A 17910-nucleotide genomic window follows, 5' to 3' on the forward strand; every position below is an offset into this window, starting at 1 on the left:
GGGAGAGAGAGAGTGAGGAGGTGTCAGGGAGAGAGAGTGAGGAGGGGTCAGGGAGAGAGAGTGAGGAGGGGTCAGGGAGCCGGGGAAAGGGAGAGTGAGGAGGGGGTCAGGGAGAGGGAGAGTGAGGAGGGGTCAGGGAGCCGGTGAGAGGGAGAGAGAGAGTGAGGAGGGGTCAGGGAGAGAGAGAGTGAGGAGGGGGTCAGGGAGAGAGAGTGAGGAGGGGGTCAGGGATCCGGGGAGAGAGAGAGTGAGGAGGGGTCAGGGAGAGAGAGTGAGGAGGGGTCAGGGAGAGAGAGAGTGAGGAGGGGTCAGGGAGAGAGAGTGAGGAGGGGGTCAGGGAGAGAGAGAGTGAGGAGGGGTCAGGGAGAGAGAGAGTGAGGAGGGGGTCAGGGATCCGGGGAGAGAGAGAGTGAGGAGGGGTCAGGGAGAGAGAGAGTGAGGAGGGGTCAGGGAGAGGGAGAGAGAGAGTGAGGAGGGGTGAGGGAGAGGGAGAGTGAGGAGGGGTCAGGGAGAGAGAGAGAGTGAGGAGGGGTCAGGGAGAGAGACAGTGAGGAGGGGTCAGGGAGAGAGAGTGAGGAGGGGGTCAGGGAGAGAGAGTGAGGAGGGTTCAGGGAGAGAGAGAGAGTGAGGAGGGGTCAGGGAGAGAGAGAGTGAGGAGGGGTCAGGGAGAGAGAGAGTGAGGAGGGGTCAGGGAGAGAGAGTGAGGAGGGGGTCAGGGAGAGAGAGAGTGAGGAGGGGTCAGGGAGAGAGAGAGTGAGGAGGGGTCAGGGAGAGAGAGTGAGGAGGGGGTCAGGGAGAGAGAGTGAGGAGGGGGTCAGGGAGAGAGAGAGTGAGGAGGGGTCAGGGAGAGAGAGAGTGAGGAGGGGTCAGGGAGAGAGAGTGAGGAGGGGGTCAGGGAGAGAGAGAGTGAGGAGGGGTCAGGGAGAGAGAGAGTGAGGAGGGGTCAGGGAGAGGGAGAGTGAGGAGGGGTCAGGGAGAGAGAGAGTGAGGAGGGGTCAGGGAGAGAGAGAGTGAGGAGGGGTCAGGGAGAGAGAGAGTGAGGAGGGGTCAGGGAGAGAGAGAGTGAGGAGGGGTCAGGGAGCCGGGGAGAGGGAGAGTGAGGAGGGGTCAGGGAGAGAGAGAGTGAGGAGGGGTCAGGGAGAGAGAGAGTGAGGAGGGGTCAGGGAGAGAGAGAGTGAGGAGGGGGTCAGGGAGAGAGAGAGTGAGGAGGGGTCAGGGAGAGAGAGAGTGAGGAGGGGTCAGGGAGAGAGAGAGTGTGGAGGGGTCAGGGAGCTGGGGAGAGAGAGAGTGAGAAGGGGTCAGGGAGAGAGAGAGTGAGGAGGGGGTCAGGGAGAGGGAGAGTGATGAGGGGGTCAGTGAGAGAGAGAGTGAGGAGGGGTCAGGGAGAGGGAGAGTGAGGAGGGGTCAGGGAGAGAGAGAGTGAGGAGGGGTCAGGGAGAGAGAGAGAGTGAGGAGGGGGTCAGGGAGAGAGAGAGTGAGGAGGGGTCAGGGAGAGAGAGAGTGAGGAGGGGTCAGGGAGAGAGAGAGTGAGGAGGGGTCAGGGAGAGAGAGAGTGAGGAGGGGTCAGGGAGAGAGAGAGTGAGGAGGGGTCAGGGAGCCGGGGAAAGGGAGAGTGAGGAGGGGGTCAGGGAGCAGGGGAGAGGGAGAGTGAGGAGGGGTCAGGGAGCAGGGGAGAGGGAGAGTGAGGAGGGGGTCAGGGAGCAGGGGAGAGGGAGAGTGAGGAGGGGGTCAGGGAGTCAGGGAGAGAGAGAGTGAGGAGGGGGTCAGGGAGAGAGAGTGAGGAGGGGTCAGGGAGAGAGAGAGTGAGGAGGGGTCAGGGAGAGAGAGAGTGAGGAGGGGGTCAGGGAGAGAGAGTGAGGAGGGGGTCAGGGAGAGGGAGAGAGGAGGGGTCAGGGAGAGAGACAGTGAGGAGGGGTCAGGGAGAGAGAGTGAGGAGGGGTCAGGGAGAGAGAGTGAGGAGGGGGTCAGGGAGAGAGAGAGTGAGGAGGGGTCAGGGAGAGAGAGAGTGAGGAGGGGTCAGGGAGCCGGGGAGAGAGAGAGTGAGGAGGGGTCAGGGAGAGAGAGAGTGAGGAGGGGTCAGGGAGAGAGAGAGAGTGAGGAGGGGTCAGGGAGAGAGAGAGTGAGGAGGGGTCAGGGAGAGAGAGAGAGTGAGGAGGGGTCAGGGAGAGAGAGAGAGTGAGGAGGGGTCAGGGAGAGAGAGAGTGAGGAGGGGTCAGGGAGAGAGAGAGTGAGGAGGGGTCAGGGAGAGAGAGAGTGAGGAGGGGTCAGGGGGAGAGAGTGAGGAGGGAGTCAGGGAGAGAGAGAGTGAGGAGGGGTCAGGGAGAGAGAGAGTGATGAGGGGTCAGGGAGAGAGAGAGTGAGGAGGGGGTCAGGGAGAGAGAGTGAGGAGGGTGTCAGGGAGAGAGAGTGAGGAGGGGGTCAGGGAGCCGGTGAGAGGGAGAGTGAGGAGGGGTCAGGGAGAGAGAGAGTGAGGAGGGGGTCAGGGAGAGAGAGAGTGAGGAGGGGGTCAGGGAGAGAGAGTGAGGAGGGGGTCAGGGAGAGAGAGTGAGGAGGGGTCAGGGAGAGAGAGAGTGAGGAGGGGGTCAGGGAGAGAGAGTAAGGAGGGGGGTCAGGGAGAGAGAGTGAGGAGGGGGTCAGGGAGCCGGGGAAAGGGAGAGTGAGGAGGGGGTCAGGGAGAGAGTGTGAGGAGGGGTCAGGGAGCCGGGGAGAGAGAGAGTGAGGAGGGGGTCAGGGAGAGGGAGAGTGAGGAGGGGTCAGGGAGAGAGAGTGAGGAGGGGTCAGGGAGAGAGAGAGTGAGGAGGGGTCAGGGAGAGAGAGAGTGAGGAGGGGTCAGGGAGAGAGAGAGTGAGGAGGGGTCAGGGAGAGAGAGTGAGGAGGGGTCAGGGAGAGAGAGTGAGGAGGGGTCAGGGAGAGAGAGAATGAGGAGGGGTAAGGGAGAGAGCGAGTGAGGAGGGGGTCAGGGAGAGAGAGAGTGAGGAGGGGGTCAGGGAGAGAGAGAGTGAGGAGGGGTCAGGGAGAGAGAGAGTGAGGAGGGGGTCAGGGAGAGAGAGAGTGAGGAGGGGGTCAGGGAGCGAGAGTGAGGAGGGGGTCAGGGAGCCGGTGAGAGGGAGAGTGAGGAGGGGTCAGGGAGCTGGGGAAAGGGAGAGTGAGGAGGGGGTCAGGGAGCAGGGGAGAGAGAGTGAGGAGGTGTCAGGGAGAGAGAGTGAGGAGGGGTCAGGGAGAGAGAGTGAGGAGGGGTCAGGGAGCCGGGGAAAGGGAGAGTGAGGAGGGGGTCAGGGAGAGGGAGAGTGAGGAGGGGTCAGGGAGCCGGTGAGAGGGAGAGAGAGAGTGAGGAGGGGTCAGGGAGAGAGAGAGTGAGGAGGGGGTCAGGGAGAGAGAGTGAGGAGGGGGTCAGGGATCCGGGGAGAGAGAGAGTGAGGAGGGGTCAGGGAGAGAGAGTGAGGAGGGGTCAGGGAGAGAGAGAGTGAGGAGGGGTCAGGGAGAGAGAGTGAGGAGGGGGTCAGGGAGAGAGAGAGTGAGGAGGGGTCAGGGAGAGAGAGAGTGAGGAGGGGGTCAGGGATCCGGGGAGAGAGAGAGTGAGGAGGGGTCAGGGAGAGAGAGAGTGAGGAGGGGTCAGGGAGAGGGAGAGAGAGAGTGAGGAGGGGTGAGGGAGAGGGAGAGTGAGGAGGGGTCAGGGAGAGAGAGAGAGTGAGGAGGGGTCAGGGAGAGAGACAGTGAGGAGGGGTCAGGGAGAGAGAGTGAGGAGGGGGTCAGGGAGAGAGAGTGAGGAGGGTTCAGGGAGAGAGAGAGAGTGAGGAGGGGTCAGGGAGAGAGAGAGTGAGGAGGGGTCAGGGAGAGAGAGAGTGAGGAGGGGTCAGGGAGAGAGAGTGAGGAGGGGGTCAGGGAGAGAGAGAGTGAGGAGGGGTCAGGGAGAGAGAGAGTGAGGAGGGGTCAGGGAGAGAGAGTGAGGAGGGGGTCAGGGAGAGAGAGTGAGGAGGGGGTCAGGGAGAGAGAGAGTGAGGAGGGGTCAGGGAGAGAGAGAGTGAGGAGGGGTCAGGGAGAGAGAGTGAGGAGGGGGTCAGGGAGAGAGTGAGTGAGGAGGGGTCAGGGAGAGAGAGAGTGAGGAGGGGTCAGGGAGAGGGAGAGTGAGGAGGGGTCAGGGAGAGAGAGAGTGAGGAGGGGTCAGGGAGAGAGAGAGTGAGGAGGGGTCAGGGAGAGAGAGAGTGAGGAGGGGCCAGGGAGAGAGAGAGTGAGGAGGGGTCAGGGAGCCGGGGAGAGGGAGAGTGAGGAGGGGTCAGGGAGAGAGAGAGTGAGGAGGGGTCAGGGAGAGAGAGAGTGAGGAGGGGTCAGGGAGAGAGAGAGTGAGGAGGGGGTCAGGGAGAGAGAGAGTGAGGAGGGGTCAGGGAGAGAGAGAGTGAGGAGGGGTCAGGGAGAGAGAGAGTGTGGAGGGGTCAGGGAGCTGGGGAGAGAGAGAGTGAGAAGGGGTCAGGGAGAGAGAGAGTGAGGAGGGGGTCAGGGAGAGGGAGAGTGAGGAGGGGTCAGGGAGAGAGAGAGTGAGGAGGGGGTCAGGGAGAGAGAGAGTGAGGAGGGGGTCAGTGAGAGAGAGAGTGAGGAGGGGTCAGGGAGAGGGAGAGTGAGGAGGGGTCAGGGAGAGAGAGAGTGAGGAGGGGTCAGGGAGAGAGAGAGAGTGAGGAGGGGGTCAGGGAGAGAGAGAGTGAGGAGGGGTCAGGGAGAGAGAGAGAGTGAGGAGGGGGTCAGGGAGAGAGAGAGTGAGGAGGGGTCAGGGAGAGAGAGTGAGGAGGGGGTCAGGGAGAGAGAGAGTGAGGAGGGGTCAGGGAGAGAGAGAGTGAGGAGGGGGTCAGGGAGCGAGAGTGAGGAGGGGGTCAGGGAGAGAGAGTGAGGAGGGGGTCAGGGAGCCGGTGAGAGGGAGAGTGAGAGTGAGGAGGGGTCAGGGAGAGAGAATGAGGAGGGGGTCAGGGAGAGAGAGAGTGAGGAGGGGTCAGGGAGAGAGAGAGTGAGGAGGGGTCAGGGAGAGAGAGAGTGAGGAGGGGTCAGGGAGAGAGAGAGTGAGGAGGGGTCAGGGAGAGAGAGAGTGAGGAGGGGTCAGGGAGAGAGAGAGTGAGGAGGGGTCAGGGAGCCGGGGAAAGGGAGAGTGAGGAGGGGGTCAGGGAGAGAGAGAGTGAGGAGGGGTCAGGGAGAGAGAGAGTGAGGAGGGGGTCAGGGAGAGAGAGAGTGAGGAGGGGTCAGGGAGAGAGAGAGTGAGGAGGGGTCAGGGAGAGAGAGAGTGAGGAGGGGTCAGGGAGAGAGAGAGTGAGGAGGGGTCAGGGAGAGAGAGAGTGTGGAGGGGTCAGGGAGAGAGAGAGTGTGAGGAGGGGTCAGGGAGAGAGAGAGTGAGGAGGGGGTCAGGGAGCGAGAGTGAGGAGGGGGTCAGGGAGAGAGAGAGTGAGGAGGGGTCAGGGAGAGAGAGAGTGAGGAGGGGGTCAGGGAGAGGGAGAGAGGAGGGGTCAGGGAGAGAGAGAGAGTGAGGAGGGGTCAGGGAGAGAGAGAGAGTGAGGAGGGGGTCAGGGAGAGAGAGAGTGAGGAGGGGTCAGGGAGAGAGAGTGAGGAGGGGGTCAGGGAGAGAGAGAGTGAGGAGGGGTCAGGGAGAGAGAGAGTGAGGAGGGGGTCAGGGAGCGAGAGTGAGGAGGGGGTCAGGGAGAGAGAGTGAGGAGGGGGTCAGGGAGCCGGTGAGAGGGAGAGTGAGAGTGAGGAGGGGTCAGGGAGAGAGAATGAGGAGGGGGTCAGGGAGAGAGAGAGTGAGGAGGGGTCAGGGAGAGAGAGAGTGAGGAGGGGTCAGGGAGAGAGAGAGTGAGGAGGGGTCAGGGAGAGAGAGAGTGAGGAGGGGTCAGGGAGAGAGAGAGTGAGGAGGGGTCAGGGAGAGAGAGAGTGAGGAGGGGTCAGGGAGCCGGGGAAAGGGAGAGTGAGGAGGGGGTCAGGGAGAGAGAGAGTGAGGAGGGGTCAGGGAGAGAGAGAGTGAGGAGGGGGTCAGGGAGAGAGAGAGTGAGGAGGGGTCAGGGAGAGAGAGAGTGAGGAGGGGTCAGGGAGAGAGAGAGTGAGGAGGGGTCAGGGAGAGAGAGAGTGAGGAGGGGTCAGGGAGAGAGAGAGTGTGGAGGGGTCAGGGAGAGAGAGAGTGTGAGGAGGGGTCAGGGAGAGAGAGAGTGAGGAGGGGGGTCAGGGAGCGAGAGTGAGGAGGGGGTCAGGGAGAGAGTGTGAGGAGGGGTCAGGGAGAGAGAGAGTGAGGGGGGGTCAGGGAGAGAGAGTGAGGAGGGGTCAGGGAGCCGGGGAAAGGGAGAGTGAGGAGGGGGTCAGGGAGAGAGAGAGTGAGGAGGGGTCAGGGAGCCGGGGAAAGGGAGAGTGAGGAGGGGGTCAGGGAGAGAGAGAGTGAGGAGGGGTCAGGGAGCTGGGGAGAGAGAGAGTGAGGAGGGGGTCAGGGAGAGAGACAGTGAGGAGGGGTCAGGAAGCCGGGGAGTGGGAGTGAGGAGGGGTTAGGGAGAGTGGGAGTGAGGAGGGGTTAGGGAGAGAGAGAGTGAGGAGGGGTCAGGGAGCCGGGGAAAAGGAGAGTGAGGAGGGGGTCAGGGAGCAGGGGAGAGGGAGATTGAGGAGGGGTCAGGGAGAGAGAGTGAGGAGGGGGTCAGGGAGCAGGGGAGAGGGAGAGTGAGGAGGGGGTCAGGGCGCAGGGGAGAGGGAGAGTGAGGAGGGGTCAGGGAGTCAGGGAGAGAGAGAGTGAGGAGGGGGTCAGGGAGAGAGAGTGAGGAGGGAATCAGGGAGCTGGGGAGAGAGAGAGTGAGGAGGGGGGTCAGGGAGAGAGAGTGAGGAGGGGTCAGGGAGCCGGGGAAAGGGAGAGTGAGGAGGGGGTCAGGGAGAGGGAGAGTGAGGAGGGGGTCAGGGAGCCGGTGAGAGGGAGAGAGAGAGTGAGGAGGGAGTCAGGGAGAGAGAGAGTGAGGAGGGAGTCAGGGAGAGAGAGTGAGGAGGGGGTCAGGGAGAGAGAGTGAGGAGGGGGTCAGGGAGCAGGGGAGAGGGAGAGTGAGGAGGGGTCAGGGAGCCGGGGAACGAGAGAGTGAGGAGGGGTCAGGGAGAGAGAGTGAGGAGGGGGTCAGGGAGAGAGAGTGAGGAGGGGTTCAGGGAGCCGGGGAGAGAGAGAGTGAGGAGGGGTGAGGGAGAGAGAGTGAGGAGGGGGTCAGGGAGAGAGAGTGAGGAGGGGGTCAGGGAGCCGGGGAAAGGGAGAGTGAGGAGGGGTCAGGGAGCCGGGGAGGGAGAGTGAGGAGGGGTCAGGGAGAGAGAGAGAGTGAGGAGGGGTCAGGAGAGAGAGAGAGTGAGGAGGGGTCAGGGAGAGAGAGAGTGAGGAGGGGGTCAGGGAGCGAGAGTGAGGAGGGGGTCAGGGAGAGAGAGTGAGGAGGGGGTCAGGGAGCCGGTGAGAGGGAGAGTGAGAGTGAGGAGGGGTCAGGGAGAGAGAATGAGGAGGGGGTCAGGGAGAGAGAGAGTGAGGAGGGGTCAGGGAGAGAGAGAGTGAGGAGGGGTCAGGGAGAGAGAGAGTGAGGAGGGGTCAGGGAGAGAGAGAGTGAGGAGGGGTCAGGGAGAGAGAGAGTGAGGAGGGGTCAGGGAGAGAGAGAGTGAGGAGGGGTCAGGGAGCCGGGGAAAGGGAGAGTGAGGAGGGGGTCAGGGAGAGAGAGAGTGAGGAGGGGTCAGGGAGAGAGAGAGTGAGGAGGGGGTCAGGGAGAGAGAGAGTGAGGAGGGGTCAGGGAGAGAGAGAGTGAGGAGGGGTCAGGGAGAGAGAGAGTGAGGAGGGGTCAGGGAGAGAGAGAGTGAGGAGGGGTCAGGGAGAGAGAGAGTGTGGAGGGGTCAGGGAGAGAGAGAGTGTGAGGAGGGGTCAGGGAGAGAGAGAGTGAGGAGGGGGTCAGGGAGCGAGAGTGAGGAGGGGGTCAGGGAGAGAGTGTGAGGAGGGGTCAGGGAGAGAGAGAGTGAGGGGGGGTCAGGGAGAGAGAGAGTGAGGAGGGGGTCAGGGAGAGGGAGAGAGGAGGGGTCAGGGAGAGAGAGTGAGGAGGGGTCAGGGAGCCGGGGAAAGGGAGAGTGAGGAGGGGGTCAGGGAGAGAGAGAGTGAGGAGGGGTCAGGGAGCCGGGGAAAGGGAGAGTGAGGAGGGGGTCAGGGAGAGAGAGAGTGAGGAGGGGTCAGGGAGCTGGGGAGAGAGAGAGTGAGGAGGGGGTCAGGGAGAGAGACAGTGAGGAGGGGTCAGGAAGCCGGGGAGTGGGAGTGAGGAGGGGTTAGGGAGAGTGGGAGTGAGGAGGGGTTAGGGAGAGAGAGAGTGAGGAGGGGTCAGGGAGCCGGGGAAAAGGAGAGTGAGGAGGGGGTCAGGGAGCAGGGGAGAGGGAGATTGAGGAGGGGTCAGGGAGAGAGAGTGAGGAGGGGGTCAGGGAGCAGGGGAGAGGGAGAGTGAGGAGGGGGTCAGGGCGCAGGGGAGAGGGAGAGTGAGGAGGGGTCAGGGAGTCAGGGAGAGAGAGAGTGAGGAGGGGGTCAGGGAGAGAGAGTGAGGAGGGAATCAGGGAGCTGGGGAGAGAGAGAGTGAGGAGGGGGTCAGGGAGAGAGAGTGAGGAGGGGTCAGGGAGCCGGGGAAAGGGAGAGTGAGGAGGGGGTCAGGGAGAGGGAGAGTGAGGAGGGGGTCAGGGAGCCGGTGAGAGGGAGAGAGAGAGTGAGGAGGGAGTCAGGGAGAGAGAGAGTGAGGAGGGAGTCAGGGAGAGAGAGTGAGGAGGGGGTCAGGGAGAGAGAGTGAGGAGGGGGTCAGGGAGCAGGGGAGAGGGAGAGTGAGGAGGGGTCAGGGAGCCGGGGAAAGAGAGAGTGAGGAGGGGTCAGGGAGAGAGAGTGAGGAGGGGGTCAGGGAGAGAGAGTGAGGAGGGGTTCAGGGAGCCGGGGAGAGAGAGAGTGAGGAGGGGTGAGGGAGAGAGAGTGAGGAGGGGGTCAGGGAGAGAGAGTGAGGAGGGGGTCAGGGAGCCGGGGAAAGGGAGAGTGAGGAGGGGTCAGGGAGCCGGGGAGGGAGAGTGAGGAGGGGTCAGGGAGAGAGAGAGAGTGAGGAGGGGTCAGGGAGAGAGAGAGAGTGAGGAGGGGTCAGGGAGAGAGAGAGAGTGAGGAGGGGTCAGGGAGAGAGAGAGTGAGGAGGGGTCAGGGTGAGAGAGAGAGTGAGGAGGGGTCAGGGAGAGAGAGAGAGTGAGGAGGGGTCAGGGAGAGAGAGAGAGTGAGGAGGGGTCAGGGAGAGAGAGAGAGTGAGGAGGGGTCAGGGAGAGAGAGAGAGTGAGGAGGGGTCAGGGAGAGAGAGAGAGTGAGGAGGGGTCAGGGAGAGAGAGTGAGGAGGGGTCAGGGAGAGAGAGTGAGGAGGGGTCAGGGAGAGAGAGTGAGGAGGGCTCAGGGAGAGAGAGTGAGGAGGGGGTCAGGGAGAGAGAGAGTGAGGAGGGGGTCAGGGAGAGAGAGAGTGAGGAGGGGTCAGGGAGAGAGAGAGTGAGGAGGGGTCAGGGAGCCGGGGAAAGGGAGAGTGAGGAGGGGGTCAGGGAGAGAGTGAGGAGGGGTCAGGGAGAGAGAGTGAGGAGGGGGTCAGGGAGAGAGAGTGAGGAGGGGTCAGGGAGAGAGAGAGTGAGGAGGGGTCAGGGAGAGAGAGAGTGAGGAGGGGTCAGGGAGAGAGAGAGTGAGGAGGGGTCAGGGAGAGAGAAAGTGAGGAGGGGTCAGGGAGCCGGGGAGAGAGAGAGTGAGGAGGGGTCAGGGAGAGAGAGAGTGAGGAGGGGGTCAGAGAGCCGGGGAGGGAGAGAGTGAGGAGGGGTCAGGGAGAGAGAGAGTGAGGAGGGGGTCAGAGAGCCGGGGAGGGAGAGAGTGAGGAGGGGTCAGGGAGAGAGAGAGTGAGGAGGGGTCAGGGAGAGAGAGTGAGGAGGGAGTCAGGGAGAGAGAGTGAGGAGGGGGTCAGGGAGAGAGAGAGTGAGGAGGGGTCAGGGAGAGAGAGAGTGAGGAGGGGTCAGGGAGAGAGAGAGTGAGGAGGGGTCAGGGAGCCGGGGAAAGGGAGAGTGAGGAGGGGGTCAGGGAGAGGGAGAGTGAGGAGGGGGTCAGGGAGAGAGAGTGAGGAGGGGGTCAGGGAGAGAGAGTGAGGAGGGGTCAGGGAGAGAGAGTGAGGAGGGGGTCAGGGAGAGAGAGTGAGGAGGGGGTCAGGGAGAGAGAGTGAGGAGGGGTCAGGGAGAGAGAGAGTGAGGAGGGGTCAGGGAGAGAGAGTGAGGAGGGGGTCAGGGAGAGAGAGAGTGAGGAGGGGTCAGGGAGAGAGAGAGTGAGGAGGGGTCAGGGAGAGAGAGAGTGAGGAGGGGGTCAGGGAGAGGGAGAGTGAGGAGGGGGTCAGGGAGAGGGAGAGTGAGGAGGGGGTCAGGGAGAGAGAAAGTGAGGAGGGGGTCAGGGAGAGAGAGTGAGGAGGTGTCAGGGAGAGAGAGTGAGGAGGGGTCAGGGAGCCGGGGAAAGGGAGAGTGAGGAGGGGGTCAGGGAGAGGGAGAGTGAGGAGGGGTCAGGGAGAGGGAGAGTGAGGAGGGGGTCAGGGAGAGAGAGTGAGGAGGGGGTCAGGGAGAGAGAGTGAGGAGGGGGTCAGGGAGAGAGAGTGAGGAGGGGTCAGGGAGAGAGAGAGTGAGGAGGGGTCAGGGAGCCGGGGAAAGGGAGAGTGAGGAGGGGGTCAGGGAGAGGGAGAGTGAGGAGGGGGTCAGGGAGAGAGAGTGATGAGGGGGTTAGGGAGAGAGAGTGATGAGGGGGTCAGGGAGAGAGAGTGATGAGGGGGTCAGGGAGCCGGGGAGAGAGAGAGAGAGAGAGGCGGGGGTCAGGGAGAGAGAGTGATGAGGGGGTCAGGGAGAGAGAGTGATGAGGGGGTCAGGGAGAGAGAGTGATGAGGGGGTCAGGGAGCCGGGGAGAGAGAGAGAGAGAGGCGGGGGTCAGGGAGAGAGAGTGAGGAGGGGGTTAGGGAGAGAGAGTGATGAGGGGGTCAGGGAGCCGGGGAGAGAGAGAGAGTGATGAGGGGGTCAGGGGGAGAGAGTGATGAGGGGGTTAGGGAGAGAGAGTGATGAGGGGGTCAGGGAGAGAGAGTGATGAGGGGGTCAGGGAGAGAGAGAGTGAGGAGGGGTCAGGGAGAGAGAGAGTGAGGAGGGGTCAGGGAGAGAGAGAGTGAGGAGGGGTCAGGGAGAGAGAGAGTGAGGAGGGGTCAGGGAGAGAGAGAGTGAGGAGGGGTCAGGGAGAGAGAGAGTGAGGAGGGGTCAGGGAGCCGGGGAAAGGGAGAGTGAGGAGGGGGTCAGGGAGAGAGAGAGTGAGGAGGGGTCAGGGAGCCGGGGAGAGAGAGAGTGAGGAGGGGTCAGGGAGAGAGAGAGTGAGGAGGGGTCAGGGAGAGAGAGAGTGAGGAGGGGTCAGGGAGAGAGAGAGTGAGGAGGGGTCAGGGAGAGAGAGAGTGAGGAGGGGTCAGGGAGAGAGAGAGTGAGGAGGGGTCAGGGAGAGAGAGAGTGAGGAGGGGTCAGGGAGAGAGAGAGTGAGGAGGGGTCAGGGAGAGAGAGAGTGAGGAGGGGTCAGGGAGAGAGAGAGTGAGGAGGGGTCAGGGAGAGAGAGAGTGAGGAGGGGTCAGGGAGCCGGGGAAAGGGAGAGTGAGGAGGGGGTCAGGGAGAGAGAGAGTGAGGAGGGGTCAGGGAGCCGGGGAGAGAGAGAGTGAGGAGGGGTCAGGGAGAGAGAGAGTGAGGAGGGGTCAGGGAGAGAGAGAGTGAGGAGGGGTCAGGGAGAGAGAGAGTGAGGAGGGGGGTCAGGGAGAGAGAGAGTGAGGAGGGGTCAGGGAGCGAGAGTGAGGAGGGGGTCAGGGAGAGAGTGTGAGGAGGGGTCAGGGAGAGAGAGAGTGAGGGGGGGTCAGGGAGAGAGAGAGTGAGGAGGGGGTCAGGGAGAGGGAGAGAGGAGGGGTCAGGGAGAGAGAGTGAGGAGGGGTCAGGGAGCCGGGGAAAGGGAGAGTGAGGAGGGGGTCAGGGAGAGAGAGAGTGAGGAGGGGTCAGGGAGCTGGGGAGAGAGAGAGTGAGGAGGGGGTCAGGGAGAGAGACAGTGAGGAGGGGTCAGGAAGCCGGGGAGTGGGAGTGAGGAGGGGTTAGGGAGAGTGGGAGTGAGGAGGGGTTAGGGAGAGAGAGAGTGAGGAGGGGTCAGGGAGCCGGGGAAAAGGAGAGTGAGGAGGGGGTCAGGGAGCAGGGGAGAGGGAGATTGAGGAGGGGTCAGGGAGAGAGAGTGAGGAGGGGGTCAGGGAGCAGGGGAGAGGGAGAGTGAGGAGGGGGTCAGGGCGCAGGGGAGAGGGAGAGTGAGGAGGGGTCAGGGAGTCAGGGAGAGAGAGAGTGAGGAGGGGGTCAGGGAGAGAGAGTGAGGAGGGAATCAGGGAGCTGGGGAGAGAGAGAGTGAGGAGGGGGTCAGGGAGAGAGAGTGAGGAGGGGTCAGGGAGCCGGGGAAAGGGAGAGTGAGGAGGGGGTCAGGGAGAGGGTGTGTGAGGAGGGGGTCAGGGAGAGGGAGAGTGAGGAGGGGGTCAGGGAGCCGGTGAGAGGGAGAGAGAGAGTGAGGAGGGAGTCAGGGAGAGAGAGAGTGAGGAGGGAGTCAGGGAGAGAGAGTGAGGAGGGGGTCAGGGAGCCGGGGAAAGAGAGAGTGAGGAGGGGTCAGGGAGAGAGAGTGAGGAGGGGGTCAGGGAGAGAGAGTGAGGAGGGGTTCAGGGAGCCGGGGAGAGAGAGAGTGAGGAGGGGTGAGGGAGAGAGAGTGAGGAGGGGGTCAGGGAGAGAGAGTGAGGAGGGGGTCAGGGAGCCGGGGAAAGGGAGAGTGAGGAGGGGTCAGGGAGCCGGGGAGGGAGAGTGAGGAGGGGTCAGGGAGAGAGAGAGAGTGAGGAGGGGTCAGGGAGAGAGAGAGAGTGAGGAGGGGTCAGGGAGAGAGAGAGTGAGGAGGGGTCAGGGTGAGAGAGAGAGTGAGGAGGGGTCAGGGAGAGAGAGAGAGTGAGGAGGGGTCAGGGAGAGAGAGAGAGTGAGGAGGGGTCAGGGAGAGAGAGAGAGTGAGGAGGGGTCAGGGAGAGAGAGAGAGTGAGGAGGGGTCAGGGAGAGAGAGTGAGGAGGGGTCAGGGGGAGAGAGTGAGGAGGGGTCAGGGGGAGAGAGTGAGGAGGGGGTCAGGGAGAGAGAGTGAGGAGGGGGTCAGGGAGAGAGAGTGAGGAGGGGTCAGGGAGAGAGAGAGTGAGGAGGGGTCAGGGAGAGAGAGAGTGAGGAGGGGTCAGGGAGAGAGAGAGTGAGGAGGGGTCAGGGAGAGAGAGAGTGAGGAGGGGGTCAGAGAGCCGGGGAGGGAGAGAGTGAGGAGGGGTCAGGGAGAGAGAGAGTGAGGAGGGGTCAGGGAAAGAGAGTGAGGAGGGAGTCAGGGAGAGAGAGTGAGGAGGGGGTCAGGGAGAGAGAGAGTGAGGAGGGGTCAGGGAGAGAGAGAGTGAGGAGGGGTCAGGGAGAGAGAGAGTGAGGAGGGGTCAGGGAGCCGGGGAAAGGGAGAGTGAGGAGGGGGTCAGGGAGAGGGAGAGTGAGGAGGGGGTCAGGGAGAGAGAGTGAGGAGGGGGTCAGGGAGAGAGAGTGAGGAGGGGTCAGGGAGAGAGAGTGAGGAGGGGGTCAGGGAGAGAGAGTGAGGAGGGGGTCAGGGAGAGAGAGTGAGGAGGGGGTCAGGGAGAGAGAGAGTGAGGAGGGGTCAGGGAGAGAGAGTGAGGAGGGGTCAGGGAGAGAGAGAGTGAGGAGGGGGTCAGGGAGAGAGAGAGTGAGGAGGGGGTCAGGGAGAGAGTGAGGAGGGGTCAGGGAGAGAGAGTGAGGAGGGGGTCAGGGAGAGAGAGAGTGAGGAGGGGTCAGGGAGAGAGAGAGTGAGGAGGGGTCAGGGAGAGAGAGAGTGAGGAGGGGGTCAGGGAGAGGGAGAGTGAGGAGGGGGTCAGGGAGAGGGAGAGTGAGGAGGGGGTCAGGGAGAGAGAAAGTGAGGAGGGGGTCAGGGAGAGAGAGTGAGGAGGTGTCAGGGAGAGAGAGTGAGGAGGGGTCAGGGAGCCGGGGAAAGGGAGAGTGAGGAGGGGGTCAGGGAGAGGGAGAGTGAGGAGGGGTCAGGGAGAGGGAGAGTGAGGAGGGGGTCAGGGAGAGAGAGTGAGGAGGGGGTCAGGGAGAGAGAGTGAGGAGGGGGTCAGGGAGAGAGAGTGAGGAGGGGTCAGGGAGAGAGAGAGTGAGGAGGGGTCAGGGAGCCGGGGAAAGGGAGAGTGAGGAGGGGGTCAGGGAGAGGGAGAGTGAGGAGGGGGTCAGGGAGAGAGAGTGATGAGGGGGTCAGGGAGAGAGAGTGAGGAGGGGGTCAGGGAGAGAGAGTGATGAGGGGGGTCAGGGAGCCGGGGAGAGAGAGAGAGAGAGGCGGGGGTCAGGGAGAGAGAGTGAGGAGGGGGTTAGGGAGAGAGAGTGATGAGGGGGTCAGGGAGCCGGGGAGAGAGAGAGAGTGATGAGGGGGTCAGGGGGAGAGAGTGAGGAGGGGGTTAGGGAGAGAGAGTGATGAGGGGGTCAGGGAGCCGGGGAGAGAGAGAGAGTGATGAGGGGGTCAGGGGGAGAGAGTGATGAGGGGGTTAGGGAGAGAGAGTGATGAGGGGGTCAGGGAGCCGGGGAGAGAGAGAGAGAGAGGCGGGGGTCAGGGAGAGAGAGTGAGGAGGGGGTTCGGGAGAGAGAGTGATGAGGGGGTCAGGGAGCCGGGGAGAGAGAGAGAGTGATGAGGGGGTCAGGGGGAGAGAGTGATGAGGGGGTTAGGGAGAGAGAGTGATGAGGGGGTCAGGGAGAGAGAGTGATGAGGGGGTCAGGGGGAGAGAGTGAGGAGGGGGTCAGGGAGAGAGAGTGATGAGGGGGTCAGGGAGAGAGAGTGAGGAGGGGGTCAGGGAGAGAGAGTGATGAGGGGGTCAGGGAGCCGGGGAGAGAGAGAGAGAGAGGCGGGGGTCAGTGCAGGCGTTGGGCACACGAGCGGCAGAAAGGGCGGAGGGGGAGGGAGGAGGGGGAATTGCGGGAGGGTTTGGGGGGTGGGGGCGGGGGGGAGAGATTGACCCAGGGACGCGCAGTGACCGTGCCGGGAGGGAGGGAGGGCTGGGGAGGGGGAAGCTGTCCACATCGACCACCCCGTGACAGACGGCGCCGGGGTCCAGCTGGGTGTCCGGGCACACGGACAGTTGGCACCACCATTGACGCAGCTCGGCACCCTCCCCAGCGTCGAGGGAACAGCCCACCTTGCCGCCACCAGCCGCACCTGTCTCCCTGGCGCGGGACGATCGACTGCAGGAACCGTCGCACCACTGGACAGTCTCCAGTCAGTCACAAGCCCGCACACACTCCCCTGCGAATCACACATCACCACCCCCCCACCCCCGCCCCACATTCCCCCATGCAACGACGCGCACCCACTCTCTCCCCCTCCCCACTCCTGCCTGCCTACACACCCTCCTCCCCCCACCATTCACACGAGCGCTCATTCCCACAGGCGGAAGGTAAAGCTCCCTCCACAACCGTCCCCATCAAACACTCCCAGGACAGGTACAGCACGGGGTTAGATACAGAGTAAATCTCCCTCTACACCATCCCCATCAAACACTCCCAGGACAGGTACAGCACGGGGTTAGATAAAGAGTAAAGCTCCCTCTACATCGTTCCCATCAAACACTCCCAGGACAGGTACAGCACGGGGTTAGATAAAGAGTAAATCTCCCTCTACACTGTCCCCATCAAACACTCCCAGGACAGGTACAGCACGGGGTTAGATACAGAGTAAAGCTCCCTCTACACCGTCCCCATCAAACACTCCCAGGACAGGTACAGCACGGGGTTAGATACAGAGTAAATCTCCCTCTACACTGTCCCCATCAAACACTCCCAGGACAGGTACAGCACGGGGTTAGATACAGAGTAAAGCTCCCTCTACACCGTCCCCATCAAACACTCCCAGGACAGGTACAGCACGGGGTTAGATACAGAGTAAATCTCCCTCTACACCGTCCCCATCAAACACTCCCAGGACAGGTACAGCACGGGGTTAGATACAGAGTAAAGCTCCCTCTACACTGTCCCCATCAAACACTCCCAGGACAGGGACAGCACGGGGTTAGATACAGAGTAAATCTCCCTCTACACTGTCCCCATCAAACACTCCCAGGACAAGTACAGCACGGGGTTAGATACAGAGTAAATCTCCCTCTACACTGTCCCCATCAAACACTCCCAGGACAGGTACAGCACGGGGTTAGATACAGAGTAAATCTCCCTCTACACCGTCCCCATCAAACACTCCCAGGACAGGTACAGCACGGGGTTAGATACAGAGTAAATCTCCCTCTACACCGTCCCCATCAAACACTCCCAGGACAGGTACAGCACGGGGTTAGATACAGAGTAAATCTCCCTCTACACCGTCCCCATCAAACACTCCCAGGACAGGTACAGCACGGGGTTAGATACAGAGTAAATCTCCCTCTACACCGTCCCCATCAAACACTCCCAGGACAGGTACAGCACGGGGTTAGATATAGAATAAAGCTCCCTCTCCACCGTCCCCATCAAACACTCCCAGGACAGGTACAGCACGGGGTTAGATACAGAGTAAATCTCCCTCTACAATGTCCCCATCAAACACTCCCAGGACAGGTACAGCACGGGGTTAGATACAGAGTAAATCTCCCTCTACACTGTCCCCATCAAACACTCCCAGGACAGGTACAGCACGGGGTTAGATACAGAGTAAAGCTCCCTCTACACTGTCCCCACCAAACACTCCCAGGACAGGTACAGCACGGGGTTAGATACAGAGTAAAGCTCCCTCTACACTGTCCCCATCAAACACTCCCAGGACAGGTACAGCACGGGGTTAGATACGAAATGCAGCCTCGGTCTAGACTCGCTGCCCACCTTGTACAGTCTCTGGTCTTCTGGCAACCGCTTGAGAATCCCTTCCACGACCTTTTTGAGTTCCAACACCGTGGTCGATTCCTTGGCGTCTGTGAATATGGTTGTCCTGTGCCGGCGTATCATTAGAAAGACATCCTTTGGTGGCGGGGTAGGGTGAAAGAAAGGGCGGGGGGGTGGTGGAGAGAAACGGAGGAGCGGTTAAATGCCAGCGAACCGGAGTGGGGGGGGGGGGTGGGGGGGGGCAGGAGACGGCCCCCTGCTCTCCCCATTACCCAACACAAATCTATCCACCCCCCTCTCTCAAAATTTCCAGTTCCCACCCTGCCCCCCACCAAAGGAAACAGCTTCATCCTCCCCCCCCCCACCCCGCCAAAGGGACTTGGGAAGGTCGCCTGGTTCCACCCCGGTGGTGTCGGAAGGCAGCGCTAACCCAGCGCCACAGTGCCGCCGCTGGTGGGAGGCTGCAACTGCGGCGTGACGGGTTTACATGGGATCTTAGCATTGCAAATGCGGAGGAAGGTGTTGAAGGCCGGAAAAGGTGAATCCAAAATGGTTTTCAGGAGTCGAGAGTCTCCCCCCCCACCCCCCACCCCCACCGCCACCGAGTCCCGTCATTTGGCGTAGTTTGCAGGCTTTTTCATCGCTCGCGGATGCGAATCCCACAGCACCTGGCGAAGATAAAATTGAACTAATAGAAAAGATCATCAGACGTAGGAGCAGAAATGAGGCCATTCGGCCCATCGAGTCTGCTCTGCCATTCAATCATGGCTGATAAGTTTCTCAACCCCATTCTCCCGCCTTCTCCCCGTAACCTTTGATCCCCTTACCAATCAAGAACCTATCGATCTCGGTCTTAAATACACTCAATGACCCGGCCTCCACAGTCTTCTGTGGCAATGAATTCCATAGATTCACCACTCTCTGGCTAAAGAAGTTTCTCCTCATCTCTGTTCTAAAAGGTCTTCCCTTTA

The 17910-nt window shown here is 62.2% G+C and overlaps 1 protein-coding gene across 1 annotated transcript in view; it reads right to left on the minus strand.

Moving 5' to 3' along the window:
- The window catches only part of elob (elongin B), an 80894-nt gene that overhangs the window by 55724 nt on the left and 7260 nt on the right, over positions 1-17910 (minus strand). The window contains exon 2 of the mRNA XM_041180043.1: positions 16940-17074. Coding sequence (XP_041035977.1) covers positions 16940-17074 — 135 coding nt within the window. The remainder of the gene's footprint in view (positions 1-16939; positions 17075-17910) is intronic.

Source organism: Carcharodon carcharias, chromosome 38 (assembly GCF_017639515.1).
Source record: "Carcharodon carcharias isolate sCarCar2 chromosome 38, sCarCar2.pri, whole genome shotgun sequence".
Lineage (NCBI taxonomy): Eukaryota > Metazoa > Chordata > Chondrichthyes > Lamniformes > Lamnidae > Carcharodon > Carcharodon carcharias.